Source organism: Amphiprion ocellaris, chromosome 7 (assembly GCF_022539595.1).
Source record: "Amphiprion ocellaris isolate individual 3 ecotype Okinawa chromosome 7, ASM2253959v1, whole genome shotgun sequence".
Taxonomy (NCBI): domain Eukaryota; kingdom Metazoa; phylum Chordata; class Actinopteri; family Pomacentridae; genus Amphiprion; species Amphiprion ocellaris.
In genome coordinates this window covers 30,359,875-30,378,424 of record NC_072772.1, presented here as the reverse complement: position 1 = coordinate 30,378,424, position 18,550 = coordinate 30,359,875, and the positions used below count along the sequence as shown (strand labels likewise).

The 18,550-nt window shown below is 39.5% G+C and overlaps 2 protein-coding genes across 5 annotated transcripts; one reads left to right on the top strand and one right to left on the bottom strand.

The window, feature by feature from the left end:
* Positions 1–43: 43 nt before the first annotated feature.
* On the bottom strand, positions 44–7,849 carry trpc6b (transient receptor potential cation channel, subfamily C, member 6b). Of its 2 annotated transcripts, XM_055011930.1 has the most exons (13): positions 7,720–7,835; positions 7,280–7,381; positions 5,548–6,316; positions 5,165–5,350; positions 4,852–5,016; positions 4,184–4,400; positions 3,397–3,624; positions 2,732–2,996; positions 2,378–2,573; positions 1,928–2,134; positions 1,687–1,743; positions 1,270–1,345; positions 44–1,172 (listed from the first exon to the last, which is right to left on the bottom strand). In XM_055011930.1, the coding sequence occupies exons 3-13, from the start codon at positions 6,292–6,294 to the stop codon at positions 1,006–1,008; spliced, it is 2,511 nt and encodes an 836-aa protein (XP_054867905.1). In that variant the 5' UTR covers positions 6,295–6,316; positions 7,280–7,381; positions 7,720–7,835; the 3' UTR covers positions 44–1,005. The 2 variants fall into 2 exon arrangements, with proteins under 2 accessions (XP_054867905.1, XP_054867904.1); XM_055011929.1 differs by lacking the exon at positions 7,280–7,381 and having other exon boundaries at positions 7,720–7,849.
* Positions 7,850–8,892: 1,043 nt separating this feature from the next.
* cep126 (centrosomal protein 126) lies at positions 8,893–18,550 on the top strand. 3 transcript variants are annotated; one of them, XM_023280485.3, is made up of 11 exons: positions 8,894–9,254; positions 9,488–9,607; positions 11,240–11,385; positions 11,486–11,600; positions 11,816–11,948; positions 13,406–15,383; positions 16,338–16,456; positions 16,787–16,856; positions 17,446–17,655; positions 17,762–17,826; positions 17,916–18,550. In XM_023280485.3, exons 1-11 carry the CDS (start codon positions 9,220–9,222, stop codon positions 17,997–17,999), a joined length of 3,075 nt encoding a protein of 1,024 aa, XP_023136253.2. In that variant the 5' UTR covers positions 8,894–9,219; the 3' UTR covers positions 18,000–18,550. The 3 variants fall into 3 exon arrangements, 2 of the variants coding, with proteins under 2 accessions (XP_023136253.2, XP_023136252.2); XM_023280484.3 differs by having other exon boundaries at positions 8,895–9,254; positions 11,813–11,948; XR_004848205.2 differs by lacking the exons at positions 17,762–17,826; positions 17,916–18,550 and having other exon boundaries at positions 8,893–9,254; positions 11,813–11,948; positions 16,338–16,529; positions 17,446–17,507.

The following is an 18,550-nucleotide window of genomic DNA, read 5'->3' as shown; positions in this document are numbered from 1 at the left end:
CAGTTCTTACATGATGCCACGTTCTGGTACTGTTGCAGTCAAATAATGCAGACACATGAATGCATTTTATTGGGTTTCATCATGTTCACCTTACAGAGTTTTGTGGTCAATTCATCCATTGTGATGCTTTAGTAGCAGTTGTGTCTGTCCCTCCATTTTTCTTGACATAAATGCTTCAAAGTAGCTTTATTCAGGAGTTTGACAGCTTAAGTCTGGTGGTAGCTTTTAGTCCTCTGGTCTGCTATATGGATGTGAGCTGTTTGTCGACACAACAGGTCAGACTGCTCTTAGACATTTATCTTGCGTCACAGCATGTATCAAAGAGCACAACAGCATCTGCAGCAAAGATTTTTAAAACCCAAAACCCCTCTGTAATCCATGGAAGTTTAGATAACATAAATTTTAGTTACATTCATTAGACGCTATGCTTAGATAATGAACATTTTAATAAAACACACACAAAAAAATCTAACATAGTTAATGTTCTGTTTATGCGACCGTCTTGTTGATTCATTTTTACAGTTTTGTTACAGTTTTGTTACAGTTAAAAGTAACTTCTCATCAAAAGCTGTCATTTTAGGTGAATTACAAATTACCACTAACATATTCACACATATGTTTTTCTGTTTTATCTCAAGTGCTTTCCACTTCTCTGCTCAAATGGATAAATAATCTCTAAATCACATCAAATCAACAGCTGGCAACAGGCAGCATCATATGTTAGCAGTCACTAGTGTAGATTAGTGTAGCAGAGCCTGAGCAACAAGAAAATATTTCATTAGTGCCACCATGTGGTTAACTGTACTGATACAGGCACTGGAGAAGAGAGCATCTGATGATTTCTTTTACAGAAAAAAGGGAAACAATTTCTTCGTGAATGCATAACATTTACTTTTAACTGGTAAGTTCTTGTTGAAAATATGTATTGTGTGTGTAAGTTTATGCCTACGGGCCTTTTGACCCAGACTGAATGACCAGTAAGCACATCTCTAATATTTCCATGTTTTATGAAAGTATGTCCATCTCATCCGTCTTGTCTCCTTTCTGTTGAACATGCATGTCTTCTCCCAGCTGCCTGACCAGATCTCCCAGTGTTCTCATGTCACGGTTCCCCCTTTCCAGCAGCTCATAGCGGAGACTGGAGATGTCCTGTTTGATCTGCTTCAGTTCACCTGTGGCACAGTATGTGAACAATGTCAAGTGATGTTTTTCGTAATTTTGCCATCAACACATAAAAAGCGGTGGATCCAGACAACTTGCTGAACTCACCTTCGTTCACTTCATCGTTATCTTTGTCTCTCTGCGCTTTCAAGATGAATCTTTTGATGAGGCAAGTCATTATTTTCTGCAATGAAGAACGGACCATTTGAGTCTTCAAAGGACTCAGTATCTGTTTCTATAAAAACAAGTTCTTCAGGAAGAAACAGCTGCCAACTTGCTCAATGAACATGCTTGATTATACACTACGTGGCAGTGACTGACACATTTTCTGGGTGGTTACCACAGTTTTCCTATAAGTATCTTAATGAGTCCTTTGGGTATAAGGCACTAAAATGAGTTACTGGCTTTGTATTTTTCATGTTCACTATGAGGGTAAAACTCCATTCAAGAAAGACAGCTTGTTGTCATTTGAACAGCTCAGTTCTTCACCAGTTTGTCAACATGTGGAAATAAAAACTGCCTTACTTGGTGCCGCGTTGGACAAAGAGGTTCATCCCCACTTCTATCTTCCTGTCGCCTCAGCTAAGATAAGAAACAACAAACAGGAAAAGAAGTGCAGTTAATGCAAGTACACTTGGGGTTTCGTAGACATGTAAACACTATAATATGTATAACTGAAATCTGTAGTAATTATTTTACATCCAACAAAATTAATTCAGTCATTTCTTGCTTGAAATGTCATTTGTGTCAGCAGCTGTTGCCTCACATTGTTAAGCTCCATCTCATCGGTTGAATTTTCTTTGCTTTTGCTTGAGGGTGCATCCCAGAGAGATTCCCTTACGCCCAGCAGGAGGGAAACTACAGATTTGGGGCTTGGTACAAGGTTGAAGGGCACGGGCAGTGTGCCACCGTGCTCGAAATAAGAAAACCAAAGTTTGGCTCTGGCGAATTTCCACTCAACATCTGCATCATCCTGAATGAACAGAGAAGAAAGGGTGATCAAGGATAAGAGACAGAGAAAACATTTGATTGAATGTTTAGAATGCTGATGAATTTCATAGTCAGTCTTGACATTTATAGCCATTTTTTGGTTAATATAACTTATTCCAAAAACAAATTTTGAACAAATACAAAAAAATGTTCATTATCGTGCACAGATACTGCTCAAGACACAAAAACAAACGCTAATTTAGAAGCGAGGATTGTTAAGCTGTACCTCAATTTCTTGGAAGGAGCTGTTAAACATGGCAATGAGCATATTCAGCAAGACAATCACCATGATGATGTTGTACACCCCGTACAGCACGTAGCCTATATTCTCAATGAACTTGTGGTTGATGTTAATGACCACTGATTTGACTTCTGACAATCCAAAGATGGCCCAAAATAACGTTTTAAAGCTCTCTTCAAGCCTGGAGGTACGGAGAAATGGGAATTAAATTAGTATAGTGCAACCAATGTGTTCGCCTTGCATGGTATTATTTCAACACAGATGGTATCCAGAGGCGCAATGATAAAAGATTTAGCCATTTTACTGAAAGCTGCATTAATGTCTGTGGTTGACACATACGTCGTAAAGGCGTCGTTGTGCTTGGCTCCAAGGTAGTACGAGTACAGATTGAACATTCCCACCATGAAAGCCACAAAGACTGTTACGAAGACCACCATGAATTTAAAGATGTCTTTTACGGTCCTTCCCAGAGAGATCTGCAGAGGTCCAAAGCTCTCATTGGCTGGCAGGATGTATGCAATACGAGAAAAGCTCAGCACAACTGCGATTGCATAGAGGCCTTCAGAAATCAGCTGTGGGTCTGAGGGCATCCAGTGAATTCGAGCTGAAAATAAAGAAATGCTGATTATGATTACAGTTTTAATGCCAGAAAATTTCACTCTGTGAATATCGCTGCTGGTGTTAGGATTCTTAATTTAAAGAACTAAATAGCCTGGATGTTTTTGATAATGACTTAACCAGAAAATGAAGTAGATTACAAACGCTGTGCAGATATTTTACTCAGCTTGGTGGTTCTGGGTCTCAAATTAAAAGATAATCACCTATGCGATTAATGCTTTTTTCTGTAAATAAGTAAGCAGAGTAACTCTGGTGCAGCTTAATATTTAAGTCTGAGGCAGAAAATCAAATCCCTTTTTACACATTTTACACAACATTTAAAGTTTATTCTGAGAAACAAATTATTGACTCATTATTTATATCTGAATTCTTTAGCCCACACTTACCCAGCTGGAAATATTGTATCTCGAAGGGCAAAGTCTTGTTGGACAAGTCAGCATAGTGCTTGTCAATATAACACTGTGCAGAATATGCATGCCAGAAAGCCATTAATCTGGCAATGAAAGAGGTCATAAAAATGGCCAAAATACTGAAGTCAAGAAGGTTCCAGGGTTCTGAGATGTATTCCCTGAAGTCCTGCGACCAAATACCTTTGCATTCCTTCCAGATCTTCCCTGTTGGGGAAAAAAAAATCACACATTTGATTGACAGCTACAGTGTTTCTCTCTCAAATACTGAATAGATACAAACTTAATAAATAAGATGTGAGTTGATAGTCAACACAGGATTTATTATCGCTGTGTACTGGCAAAGCATAAGTAATGTGGCTGCAAAGTTTTACCTGTAGAGCTAACTGAAAGTGTTACCTTGCCTTTTTGTCTTTGGAAAGTCATTACCAGGTTGATTTATTATGGTTCATGTGGTAGGAATGCATAATTATCTATGTGGGCAATTTCCTGCCGTGATAGATGTTTGGGGATTTATAACTCCTGAATGAGTCGTGATATCCTTGGCCCGGCATGCACAGGAGTGTGATGTAATTGTAAATGTAGGAGCCTGACTTGAATCATGAGAAGCAGACAAGGCTGAGGATCAGAAAAATGAGAGAGGAAAAAATCTGCATAATGTAAAATATAGTAATTTAATGGGAAAGGAGTTGATGGGTGGTTGTGACTTGCATGCATTAATCAGGAAAACAGAGGATGGACCGGAAAGTATGTTTACACTAATGACCTATGACCCAAGATATGATGAGGATCTCCATCCATGTGAACGGGGTGGTCTTCATACGGAAAAGCTGTGAGGGGTAATCGTGGGTGGTCATGTTAGGCAGCAGTGATGTTCCCCCAAAGCGGTCTGCTGCGTTCAGGACCAGCAGGCAAAGAAATATCATGAAGGAAGCTGCGTGGGCCACAAACTTCAGGAAAGGTCCACACATTAGTTTCCCTATCTGGAGGAAGAGAACGATATAGACAACATAGTTTAACATTAGTATGAGCTGCACCAAACTCTTAATATCCATTCTGCATGTTGTTGATGCAGCTACTGACAAAATCTAATCTTTGCACCATGAGATATAAATTCAAAGTTAAGGCCAAAAGGCGAAACTGTCTCCTATATAGCAGTGACTGAGCCAGTCACCAAAAGAAAAGCATATCTGTGGAAGAGTTTTTAGCCATCTGTGAACAGAAAAACAGCATACAAATCTAACAAATCCGTAACTCCCTTATATTGCTGCTTTAGTTGCTAGCATTGTTGTCACACTGGCCCATTTCAACCTCCAGCAAACATGAAACCACCTTGATGCCAAGCCCAATGTTTATTTCTTTCATTCTATTAAAGGTGTCAGAAATGCTTCCTTAGAAAAATATTACTAAGTTGAACATAGTTTTGTGACTAACCTTACTTGACGGTGCTATCCAGTAAATACATGCCAGGACAGGCAACCCAACAGCTACACCAAGCACAAGAAGAATTTTTACTGCTGTTGTTTGCTGGCGTAGCCCGGACAAGTTCTCGTACCAGATGGAAAGAAGTTGCTGTTGGCAGTTTGGATGTGCCACGAACTGTTTCAAATAAGCGGGTTTGGTTTTTGCGTGGTTGTGCGAAAAAAGACAGGCAGACAGATGGACAACAACAAGAAGAGGGAAAAATATTACTTACTATCTGTTCAACCACAAAGTTGAAGATGCAAACAAAGAAGTTCAAGCTTACCTTTTTAAGTTCGTATTTTATTGCCAGTTTTAACCTGATAAGATTTTGTCTACTGCAGGTTTCAGAGCTTTGACGTGCCTCAGTGTCCCCGTTTAAAATGGCCTCCACTTCCTCTGTGTTTCGACACAAATCCAGGAGCCCCACCACGAAATCTTTACACTGCATGGACAGTTTCTTGTAATCATTCTGTAAAAGTAAAAAAATAACTATAAACTAAAGACTCTAATCTGTCCACTTCTTATCCCAGCTGCCAAGTCAGCTGGGATAGGCTCCAGCCCCCATGACCCTAATGAAGCATAGATAATGGATGGATGGGTAGATAGATGGATGATAAAGAGCTATATTTTTTTGAAAAAAGTTAATTTCAAAGTTATATACTGCACCTTGAACTCCTTCTCAGTGTTGGCCAGAACTGCAAGCTCATTGCTCAGTTCCAGAGCTGCCATCACCGGGTCTTCATTGGAGAGGCAAAGATATGCCGGACTGGCTAGACCTTTGTATGCATTGATCCGGGACTGTGAATGGCTGAAAGAGTCGTGCCTCTGCTGCTCGCTGCAGGTCATGCACTGACAGAGGTAGTCATGGGGTCGCTCTATACGGGCCCCTTTCAGAAAAAGTATATGCACGATTTCATACTCGTGGCACTGGGAGGCCAGTATAATGGGAGTAATGTCAAGAGAGAAACGTGTGCCGTCCTCATCATAGGAGAAAAAGTCATCGTGTGTCTCCGCCTGGCCGGGGCTGTTAGTCAACCTTCGACTGTCTGCAAAGGCCTCGTGACTCAGTATGGCCTCTACTATGCGGGTATAACCTTTACTGATGGCTAACAGCAGAGCGTCTCCTATTCTGGCGAGGTCTTTCTTCTTAAGGAGAAGCTTAGTAACTTCCAAATGCTCGTTGGCAACTGCCAGCTGCAGTGCATTCTGGCCCATGTAGTTCACACAGTTGACGTTGAGGCCTGGCAGCTCTTCTAGCATCCGCCTCACCTCGGGAATATTGCCATATTCTGCAGCTTCTAAAAACAGTTCCTCTGTCAGAGAAAGGCAGGAGGAAGATTGGGCGTGAAGCAGATAACCAGCTCCTCGTAAAGCTTGTCTGTGGGGTTTGGCTGCAGTCTGTCGTAGCATCATGCCTTTCCCTTTATTGCTCCATCTAAACACAAGTAAACACAGCTTAGTCACATGATAAGATTCTCACGGGATGGCAAATACAGATTGTAACTTTGTGAAGCTGTGACTGTTACACTAAAACACTTAGTTTTCACTCCCAAAAACAAATCACTCCCATTTCAGGAGGATTAGGACTTCCTATATTTTTTTTCTCTAAGCAGACACATTATTGATCTGGCTGCTTATTTATTGTTTCAGCTCTGTTTAGATTTCTTTGAGAGTGAGACAGCAGTGATCCAAGCAGTGAATGGACAACAATGTCCAATGCACAGTTGGTCTCAGCTGAGTTATAACTCACACTACATGTGTGACACCACCCACAGTCTCATCATCTGCTCTCCTTCATTTCCTGGCATCACACTGTCCATCCACTCAGCCTCTGCCTGATAGCTGACCACATTTATTTTGCATTTCTGGAATATTTAACAACAATACCTCTGTAAAATCATGGTAAACTTGTTAACTGTGGCGTTCACCACATACCTGGGACAAAGATCTGCTAAGTACTACCTTACAAGAATTGCTATTTTTAATGCTAATTACATCTTGTGTCATTGTCAAACAAGTAAATCTACTTTCTGCCTACTAATTAAATTGGGATAACATTGTTACCTCAAGAGCAAATCGCTGCGGGGCAGATGATAAAAGATGATGACAACACCCCTTCATACAGTCATAATTACAGTAAACAGGATTTTACATGACTAAGCAATCTAATGAGCCAATGCACTATATGCAGAATTTGAGCAGTGCCAAATGATTCATGTTTGGCACCTAGTCAATATTAGCAGAGACTACATCATTTAAGAAGGGTGCCCTGCAGTTCAGCTAGGGAAGGTGAGAAAATAATAACTAAGATGAAATCCTTAGTATGACATAGAAAAAGAACATTTGCTGAGATTTATTGTCTTTGAACTGGCATATCTGGTTGTTCCACAAGGTTTACCTGCCTGGATCTCTGAGAAAGCCTTGTTATTTTTGTTATGTTGCACTTCTGCATCCTGACAGGTAGCTGGGATGTGGCTCAAAGACGGTGGTGGGTCAGTGACTAGTTGAGAAAGGAAAGAAAAGATGCTATGTGGCATGATAAACTGGAAATAACACTGATGCTGTGTGTGTGTGTGTGTAGCCTTTTATCTCTTTTGCAAATGGGCTCTGTGCATGTCATGTTATCATTTCTAATACTATAAAATAGTAAAGCATAAGTATATATGTCAATGAAAGACAAACTGATAAAAAAAAAACAGCAATATTTCTTTGAAAGGGTTTCCCAGCATTGATATTTCTCAAATGTTTCTCTGGAAATAAGACACAGAATTTCATTATCCACATTATGCATCTCATGCTTTACAGAAATAATAAAATCTAAGAGGATGTTCCACTAACCTTAGAAAAGACTGGTCCTCCAAATGACTTTACTTTTTCTTTTTAAAGTCCAAACGCGACCATCTGCACCTCATGTAAACCCTCCTCACGTCAGCCTCTGAACCACCTGTCAGACCCACTAGAATCCCACCTTGGATCTGGATGCTGACAGCGCTGCCTTTGCACGCCTAGTGGGCGGTTTCCTTACAGAGTTTAGTGTTTGTATTAGAACACGATGTGTACATTTATTTTCTGGTGTGGAGATTATGTTTAATTTTGTTAATTTGCAAGTTATTAAAGCAGAGCTGTGTTTAAATCATTTATTGGGTGGGACATAAATGGGTACAGAAGATTCTTTAAAACAATTTGTAATTATAGAGTGCTGGCTACAAGCAATAGCCCCCCCATATATGGTGTGACACAGTGAAGACAGATTATGCAGTAGCATCCTGTCCATATAACAGCATAAACAATCAGGGGAAGAGCATATTCATTTTTCCAAATCCTCTTAAAGCACGGTTGCATCAGAATACCAATGCATCTTTATATAGCACTAGTACAGTATAATACTCCAGCTATGCAAAAACAAACTATTATCAGGATCCAGACTGTTTAAATGAAGATTTTGACAATCCTCACAGTATATGGGCATTTCATTATATGCACTAAACACAACCGGTCTTTTGTCCATATTTTTTCATTCTATTTTCAATTTAAGTAAGTAAATTGTGTCTCATATTTAGGGCATTTTGTAAAAATCCCTTTATATACTATTGTAAGAGACCAGTTAAAATTCTATAAATTATGTTCATCTCAAACAAAACTTAAAATTCATACATTTTTTAATGACTGATTATCAGCAATCAAAGCATCTAACTTTGGAGTAGATATGAAACGTTAAGGTGCTTTCAAATACGCTGCCGTTTTCTGACAGTTACCAAAACCGTCAAAGTAAACATCGTTTTAAGCCAATAGTATCACTCTTTGTAGCTCCTCTTAATTTTGAATATTTCTTAGTCACTTAATTTGCTTTCTTTTTCGCTTAAATTTACTTAGATATTTGTTTTCACGTGTTTTTCTGCACACTTTGTTGCTGAATCTGTATAGTTTACGACACTTCCGGGTGTACTGAAGTTAGCATACCGTCATTAACATTGAGCCCGGCGCCCTCTGCTGGACGCGGCGGGAATAACAGCCTTCTGCCGGTTGTCAAGCAACTGCGTCCTCGGTTGCTATCATGGACGGATTGTACACAGACAGCTGAAGCGGCTACACGAACCAACTTAATTGAAGACTTATTTTTACTCTTTTAAACGACACAAGAAGCATTTCTGGAGAAGCTGCCGCGATGTGGTTTCGAACTTTTCCTCTGCTAGTTTGTCTTCGTCCTGAAAACGGTTGAATAAGTTGACTTAGCGCCGCCGACGTTAGCTAAAGAGGACAAGTTAGCAGCTAGCAGCTTTGCTCAGAGCTCAACCTGTATGTCTGCTCGGTGTCTGCAAGGATCGACAGCCCCGGAGGATGCAAGTTCTTCAGGAAAACTTCTTCTACCAACCGTATCCTTCACATATGTAGTTGTTTATTTTGTCAAGTTTGTAAAAAATACATGTCTAGACCTGTGTTAAGATCAGTCATGACCAAAACTGTGGTATTATTTTACCGGTCTGTCTAATTTGTGACAACTTAATAAGTACTTTTCATTCAGTTAAGTGGAAAGTTACATTTAGGTAACATACATCCATGTTTTAACTGCCATTTAAACCCCTATTCTTTAGCTGTTTGCCTCCAGAAATTTGAGGTTGGGACTTAATGGAGGCCTCGAAAATGAGAGACAACTTTTGGCTGAAGAACAGACGTTATGCAAAGCCAGAGCTCGCAAATTTTCCCTGGAAACCAACCGACGCAGGAGGTCAGATTTAAAATAATTATTCATGTATGTGTTTAGACAAGACTAGACAAGATGAAGCTTTGTTAATCCCTAAGGAAACTCTTTAGCCAGATATTGTTCTAGAGACAAAATTGCATATCATTAAGGACTGCAGTGTCTAGTAGGAAAACAATAAGATAAACGTAAGATACATTTCTGAAAATAAAGTAAGTAAACTTAAAATAAAACTGTAGAGCAGAAAAGTAAGAAGTAATACTGGTAATGATACTTGGGTAGTAAAGTACTAACAGACATAACAATGAAATTTTACACATGAAAAATGAAATATCAAACGCAAAATCCAAACTAATGTTGCACATACCATTGAGGAAAGTAATTTTGCAAACGTTATTGGTATTATTGTTCAGGTTTAAGTGTCTGATGTTTTAGCTATCATTAAGTGTAGAATCTCTTATCCTAGACCAAGCTACTCTCTGATTTCTGCAACCCAAACCTGTCCATTTATTGTTTCTTCCTAATACATAAACAGCATCTTCCATATTTCTTGTTAGGTGGATGTTGTTTGTTTTGCTTCTGCACGGTACACACCTCCTGGGCTGACAGCTCAGAGTTCTGTCCCGGGCTTAGCACCTTTCAGGGATGGATGATGTTGACAGGATTTTGCTGTCTGGACCTGAAAATAGATCCGCTGGCCCAGAGCGGTGACTGAAGGGTCACTTCTCTGACGGCTAAAGCTGCTAAGTTCAGCCCCATACAGATATTAATACTGTTCTAAATGTGTGTTTCCATAGTTATCAGCAGAGGCTAAAAGCGAGACGTCGTTTTTTTAAACCAAGAGCTTAAAAAAGGTTAATGCGAGGATAGCTGTAGCTGTGAGGTCACATGTATTGTCTAATATTAGAGCCAGATTTGGGTTTTACCCATACGGTGACAATAATTTCTTAATTATATGTAGCTTATGGACATGTCTACATAAGGGAAAAAAATCTAAAAATAATCTTTGTTTCTATTCAAAGCAGGGACAAATTATAAGGCGGTGGATAAGCCCTTCCATTTTATGCTAACATAACAAATCAGTGTCTGCCATAGTTGATCCAGAAACACATTTTTATACAATATTTAAATAGAGGGAAGAAATGGAAGATTTAAACTTTGAACCGAAACTTATTTTGTGCCTCTTAATCTAAACAAGGTCGCATATTAGGTACAAGTTTGTACATTTAAGTTTTAGGGGCCAAGACCTTTTTTATGCAGGACTGTAGTGCAGAGTCTAATTACTGAAGTTCCAAATGTGCAGCTCTTATAAGTTGCATTTATTATTAATGATATTAGATAATGTGTATAAGATAACAGTGAATCTGTTTATTTTTAACAGGGCAGAAATGTGTTAACTAAAGCCTAGCTGCTTTTTGCTCTGGTTCTCAACACTGTTTAATTTACCATTTTGACACATCCAATAATGATGAACTTCTTTAACTCTGCTGATGTCTTAGTGAACTTAGTACTGACCGGTAGCTTTAATTTATTAATGACAATGCTGAAATCATATCTCGGGGAATGGACTCAGGTTTCTGTATCAAAAACATGGCCAGACTAGATTTAATCAGTTAAAATGTGCCCAAGGTTCATGCTCTACTCTTTTTCATGGCTCAGGGCTTTGGATGAAAGACGGAAGCAATGGGACATGCAGGAGCAACGTCTGAGAGAAAACATCCTACAGCAACGCAGACAGCAGGTCCAGGATGCCACTGAGCGCTTCCAAAGAGCCCATCTACCTCCATCTCAGAGACGTAGACAATGTTAGTGCAGTATATCAAATATACTGCTTACAAATGAGAAATAACCCACCAACACTCCTGACATACTCCTGCTTCTATGTTTTTCTTTATGGTGTTATAGCTTTTAGAAGGAATGTCACAAATATCGAAGATGCACTCAACCAAATTCAAGGCACCTTGAGTTCATACACCCGGCAGTCATCATCTTTCTTGTCCAGCAACAGTAATATTAGCAGGTAAAAAAGTCAGATTGACAGTTTTATCATTTCACATACTGCATACACCCCTGTCACTGCTGTCAGTGTAAAATCTCACAATTTCACACAAACATTGGTGATATTTATGTCCAAAATCTTTTGATTTGTAAAGTATTTTTGCGTAATCTTTCCTTTCTTACTAGCTTGAAGAGTCATGCCTTTTGTTTATGTTTTTCTGCTGTTTCCTAAAGAAGCTGCACGCCCTCTCCTAAGCCTCCCACAGTTTCCAAATCCTCCTACCGCCAAGCACTTTCTGCCGTGGAGGCCTACACTAAACTGCTTCAGGAACAGAGCAGAACAGAGAAGCACCAAGATACCAGTCCACAGGTATTTTTACTATTACTTCACCGCAGTGTGTGAGGAACAAAACATTTTGTGGGTGGTCAGGAGGTTACTTCCTCCAAAACCAGATTCCAATGAATGAGTCAGTCTTTATTATTGTTTGATGTTACGTATTTGCTAGGATACCATCTATTTTAAGTTTGGAAGTTTAGAAATTGCTTGAAAAATTGATAAGAATGAGAGTCTTCCAGGGAGGGAAGGTCTGCCAGCTCCTATCTTAACATGAGCAAATGGAAAAACAGCCTGAGGGAGTCGATGAAGTCTGGCCTTGACACTTTATTTTCTGTCATTTCAAATTTTAATCAACCGCAATTTTTGTGTTCATCCAGTTGTGTCTGTCAGTCTGCAGCCTTAGACACACTGTCACAGAAATTACTCTCTTGTTTCTACTTTAATTAGCTTTCCATATATTTTTACTATTTGAAATATGGTCTCTAATAAGGAATTTCATTTTTGTTCTAACAAAGTAATCAAAACTTGAAGATTCTGGTGACAAAAATCAGTTGCATTGCATGAACTGGCCATATTGGTTTCAACTAACAGTACTTCTGCATTAATAAATCATTGTGTTGTCCCTCCATACACCAAATTTCTTTTTATCTTGATGGAAACTGTGGAATTATATTATGCTTTCATTGTACAGAATGATAATTTGAATCAAACCACTTTCACTATGGACATAACAAATCTAAAAATGCAGTTAAAATATTGACACTTCTTTTGTGGTGTGTGAGGCAAAATATGTTGATAGATTGAGTCCATGGCTGAATCTGTGAATTTTTCATAGATGAGAATGCTGTATAGTTAAAGTACATCCTATTAGTACCTCATTCTACACAAAATGACCCTAGGGGGCAGCAGTGTGACGTGAACCCATTTCTCTCACAATGCTGACACAAGCTACAGCACCCTCTAGTGAAATGTGACTGAATAGTCCTTCCAAAAATTATATTTCATGTAACCAATAGTCTTAAGTTAATAAATATGAATAAATAAATTACAAATCTGGCTCCATCAATCCCTGGGTGCAGGTGGATAATTGTTAGACTTGACTTAACTGTTGGTTTAACAAATCTCCTTACACTAAAAAAAATTTTAAAAAATATGGAAATCTCAATAAAACACATTTTTCCATTCAAATGCAAGAAATATAAAACACAAGTTCCTATTACCATTTAGAAATACTTTCTGAAACCAGCAAAACTATTTTACTCTGTGACATTGCTGTTGAGAAAAAATTAGAAATGTAATCTCAGTCATGAAATTAAGATGTACCTCAACAGGACCACCAGAAATGAACATTCACTTTAAGAGAGATAACTGGACCACTTCCTATCTCTTTCTCAAATAACTATTACTTGTTCCACCCCTAGATATATAGACAATTGTAAACTATATTAATATTTTTTGCACAACAGCTCAATTTTGCTTCCATATTTCAGGCTAGTCACCTGTCTGATTCCTGTAACTCTGAGAGCCTTTCAAGTAAGGACAGTTTGGAGAATGAGGACCCCAACCACAGCGCAAAACATCTGCAGAGTTCCTATTCATCATTCTTGCTTCACTCAGAGAAGACCCATCCAGACCCGAGAAACCAGCAGGATTTGTGTCCATCGTCAGACCTAACTTCTTTCTCAGCGATGATGCTTCTTGGTGATAACTTGACCCGATCAGGAAAACTGCCTGAACCTAAGCAGAGCAAGCAAATGGACTCTGAACGGCCTAATCATAAGGTTCAAATTCCTAAAACTTCTTGGGGGTTCACATCTGTTGAGCAAACAACCAAAACAGAGAGCCAGCCCGCTCTGCACAACAGCAACTTATTAACTGTTTGTAAAATTAGTAGTGGAGATCCAGAGCACTTCGAGGTAAACTCCGCACAAAACAGTCCCACTGACAACACCATTGTTACAAATAGAGTTGCTCTTGGCAACGCAGCACTCGAGTCTTCATATCCCAAACAAGAGGCTCTGTTGGATCTCAGACAGCAGAAAATCCATGATGACAGACAATTAAAATATCCATCAGCTACAGAAATTCCTTTGGCTTCCAAAAATGGCAACAGCAAAGACATTTTGTTTGGGGCTTCCCCAAAGCCAAGTATTTTCTTGAATGACAAAACAACAGATAATTTGTCAAAGGAAGGAACTTTTCAGCAAACAGGAAAAGAAAACCACCATATGTCATCCCAGAAAGAATCTAGTGCAATCATAAACAATCTCAATAAGATTTCAAACTCAGAACCCAAAACTGAGAAGCCCACAAATACGGCATTGTTGCAACACGTATGCAAATCTAATATTCAGCCAGACACACCTAAATGTCTTGAATGTCCTGAGGAAGAATTACCAAAACTCCCTGTTCCAGCTGCGACATCTCATTCAATATGTGAAGTCAGATTTATTAAAGGAATCCTTAAAAAGCAGTCAAAATATATGTCAAGAGATACCACGTGTGTATACGGCTCAGGACATTTGATTTTTACAAAAGAAGTAGCATTAGCAATCAGAGATAGTGTTGAATTAACAAGGGCTAAAACTAAGGACATGGCAGGCAACACCACTGTCAAAAAGAAGCTCCGCTGGTTTGACGAGTTACATTTGGAAAAAGAGGCCAAAGACCAGAACACAATGAAACAGATGAAGGACAAGTCTTCCAATCTTTGTCAATCAAAAAACAACTCAGAGGACCACCAGCTAAGTCACGCTACAGTCTCAGGGACTCTCAAGCCAGGACCCAGCATGACCCCGGCAGCCTCCACTGGTTATCACTTTACAAAAGAAGCATGGGCAGATGTTGGGGTTCAAGTCAGCACGGCCCAGGAACGAGCAGACGAGGTCAAGGTGCCGCGGAGCAGCACCAGGTCCGGTGGCCCCAAGGTCCCTCGGAGAGAACGCTCTGCCAGAGCCGGAGCGGGTCCTGTTTCCTCAAGAACACGAAAGGGCACTGTCATACGACCTCAATCTGCCACTGAGGTGAGTCAGATTGCCAAAACCCAAGGGAAGATTATGGTGCCCCGCCCACCTCCTCGGATAGAATCAGTGGAAGACAAGACGGCGTACATCACTAAGACTCCATATGGCATGGATCTTGCCACCGTGGGCTATAAACAGGCCCTGGCTGTAGGGCAGGCCCTGCACAAGAACAACTCTGAGGGCTTTTTCTCACCTAACGCACATCATGTGATCACAACAGATAGTGCTGTTATGTGCACACCTCTGCCACCCTCGTATACCTGCCCCTTCTCAGAGGTCAACACAAAGAGCACGTCCAACTCAGGTCAGCAGGAAACTCACAGCTACAGCAGAAGAAGAGGGATGACGTACAATGAAAGAAGTATCTGTTTAGATTGCACCCCCACAGATGAGGAGATTTCACAGCTCTGGCACGGCGTCCGCAGTGCCTTAACCACCAAGGATGGTAATGTATATTTTGGCTAGCAGCACCTCACACGGTGTAGGCTTAGTTGTACGCCTGCAGAGATGACATTTAAATTAACAAAGAGCTTCTCTCAGGCTTATTTTTTAACCACTTGCTTTCAAACTCAAACTGTAACAATTTAAGAACAGTAACTGTACTGCATACTGTTCCTTTTTATGCCTTATTCTTAACATAAATACAGCCTCAGGTACTATTTGAGTCTGTTATTTTTACTGCAGTTGTCCTCACATGTAGTCACACTGATAGGAAATGCAATGAATTACCTAATTGCTGTTTGTGTGAATTGTGTAAGATTCCCAAGAGATCCTTTCAGACTGAAAGCTGTTTTTCATTGTTTGCAGAAATATCTGTCTTCTCAAACATTTAGTGTTTGTCATTATTTACATGTTGCAAATTGATCCACACAATTACTGACATATGGATCAGCTAACTCATGTTTTGATATTGAAAGGACAACATATTCTTCAGATACAGAAGACAACAATATCTGGAAAGGCGGACCTAGTTTACCTTTAAAAATTTAATTACTGCCTCATAATAGTCTGTTGTCTGCCTTTTCTCAAACCTGAATCTCCCACAATGCTCTGAACAGTGAAACTCACATTAGCTCCTTCTACTAAAGACATCAGATGGAACTAAGACATTATTTTCCATTACATCAAAGACTCCTAAAGGATGCACTTTTAACATAATTACTTCATGGTTGCAGCTGAATATATTCTCGCATTATCGTTTTAAGCAACATGGATAAATACATCCAGGTGTGCCTGCACAATATACCCCAAATAATCAATTTCGCTTTCCTAGCAATACACCAAACAGCAATAACAATTGCATTACAATTATCTGAAGTTGTATCTTGTCTTGCATGTGTGCTTTCTCAAATTTGCTTGTTGATGTAGTTATATTTCCAGTGAATGCATCTTCTTACAGGAAAAACTATCCTCAGAAGACATGCCCCAGAGAGTGGGCAAGTTTTACGGAAACCCTGCGTTGAGCAGAGCCGACAGCCTGCTGGCTCAGGGAACAGAAGACTTCTTCAGAGCTCTCAGGTACCTGCTTGCAGTTGTGCAGTTGCCCTGTGGGAAGGAAGAGTGAGAGCAACTTCTAAAGCATAATAAATGGGTGTGTTTCAACTTGTTGAATCAGTTTTTACACTCCGTTTCGTGCTGTCCATAGTGTTGGTTGAGCTGATTAGATATGGCAGTTTATGCTCCTCCAGACAGGACATTCCGGATGGACTTGAGTTGGCAGTTTTATCCACAAATAATTTCTTTACAAGTTGCTCTGTAATTGTGCGTCATCTACAGTTTTCTATAGGCTGCATAAATATTATGTAAGGTCAATCTAGTGGTTTGACGTGTTTATTTTGCTTTGTGTAGCCAACAAAACAGACTGCAGAGCTGGCCAGACCATTTGCAGTTAATCACAACACGGCCTTTCCAAATGAAGGTATTGTGTACATTTTGTGCCTGTGTTTGGATTTTAACCAAACTTTTAATTTCTTAAATTTTACAAAAGTTCTCTCTTGTATGTACACTGCCGTTTAAAAGTTTGGGGTCACTTAGAAATGTCCTTATTTTTGAAAGAAAAGCATTTTTTTTTTCCTACAAAGACAACATTTAGTTAATCAGAAATCCAGTCTAGACATTGTTAATGTGGTAAATGACTATTCTAGCTGGAAACAGCTGATTTTTAATGGAATATCTCCATAGGGGTACAGAGGAACATTTCCAGCAACCATCACTCCTGTGTTCTAATGCTACACTGTGTTAGCTAATGGTGTTGAAAAGCTAATTGATGATTAGAAAACCCAGTTGTGTTAGCACATGAATAAGTGTGAGTTTTTATGGAAAACATGAAATTGTCTGTGTGGCCCCAAACTTTTCAACGGTGCTTTATATTATGTAATGCATAGCCAAACATTAGAAATTTAGAAGTATAATAGTACAGCTATGCTATACACCATATTCTACACCAGAATTAAAGTGGAAACGGGTGAGACTGCATGCCTTTAATGTAATTTGTCATGTGCACTCAGGTTTTGAGACTGCAGCCCAGTTACACCTTGCTGAAGTACATGCTGAAGGCCTGCTAGAAGACAGGGATATTGTTGCTGCCATGGAGACCGCCCAAACAGAGAGATCTGGAACAGTGCAGCAGCACAGCCGACAGCAGGGGCTCACCACCATTTCCTTGGAGGAGAAGAAAATCCTTCTCTCTCTAGACAGACTCAACCGCCAGCTGCACTGTGAGCACTTTGCAAAGGCTGTTTGCATTAGCAGATCGGTTGAATTGTATTATGTGTTATGTCATTTCAATGCAGAATAAGCACTCCTTCTTGTTATTATTTGCAGGTGTACAGGAACATGTTGGGGGAAATACTGGCATTCATGGTCTCATACTTATTGATCCCGCCTATGTGAGTATTTCTAAGGGATTTTTTTGCTTTCCTTAACACAAATAGTTGTTGAAAATCTTTTATTCCTTCCCTTCTGTTTGTGTTTGCAGACCAGAGAAGCGAAAGTCACAAGCCATTACAAGCGTCGTGCATCCTCAGTCAACAACCGCTCTCGACACCAGAAGAAATTCTGACGTGAAGCTTGTACGGTTGTGTACTTTCCATTGATCTCAGTGCATACTGTCCTGCACCATACTGTTTATCAAAGCACTTTATTACCCAGCAAAATGCATTTCAACAAACGTGCCTACTGCAGCAACTTAAAGATCTAAGAGATTAGCAACAGCAGATTGACGAAAAACAAAACAAAAGCGAAATTAAACCAAATTGAATTTTGAGTTTGTGTGTTAGTTTTGCATTTTTACCATCTGCTTGGACACATTGCCACAAAGAATTAATTTAGATTTTGTTAAGCAACATAATAATAAGCAATCAAACTCCTAAGTGCCTATGAAAGTGATGCTGGCTTCAATCTGTTTCTGTTTCGCTTATACCATCTTATAATTGACTCACGGCCAGCACTGACTGCAAAATACATAAAGTGTAGATTTGTATGAGATGTTTTCAAGGCTGCCCCATTCTGATTTTACTTTATTTAGTAAAACTATAATTTCATGGGAACTATTTTGCGACAATATTGGCGGTGAACTGAATAAAGCTTGTTGTCAACACACTGATAAGCTGA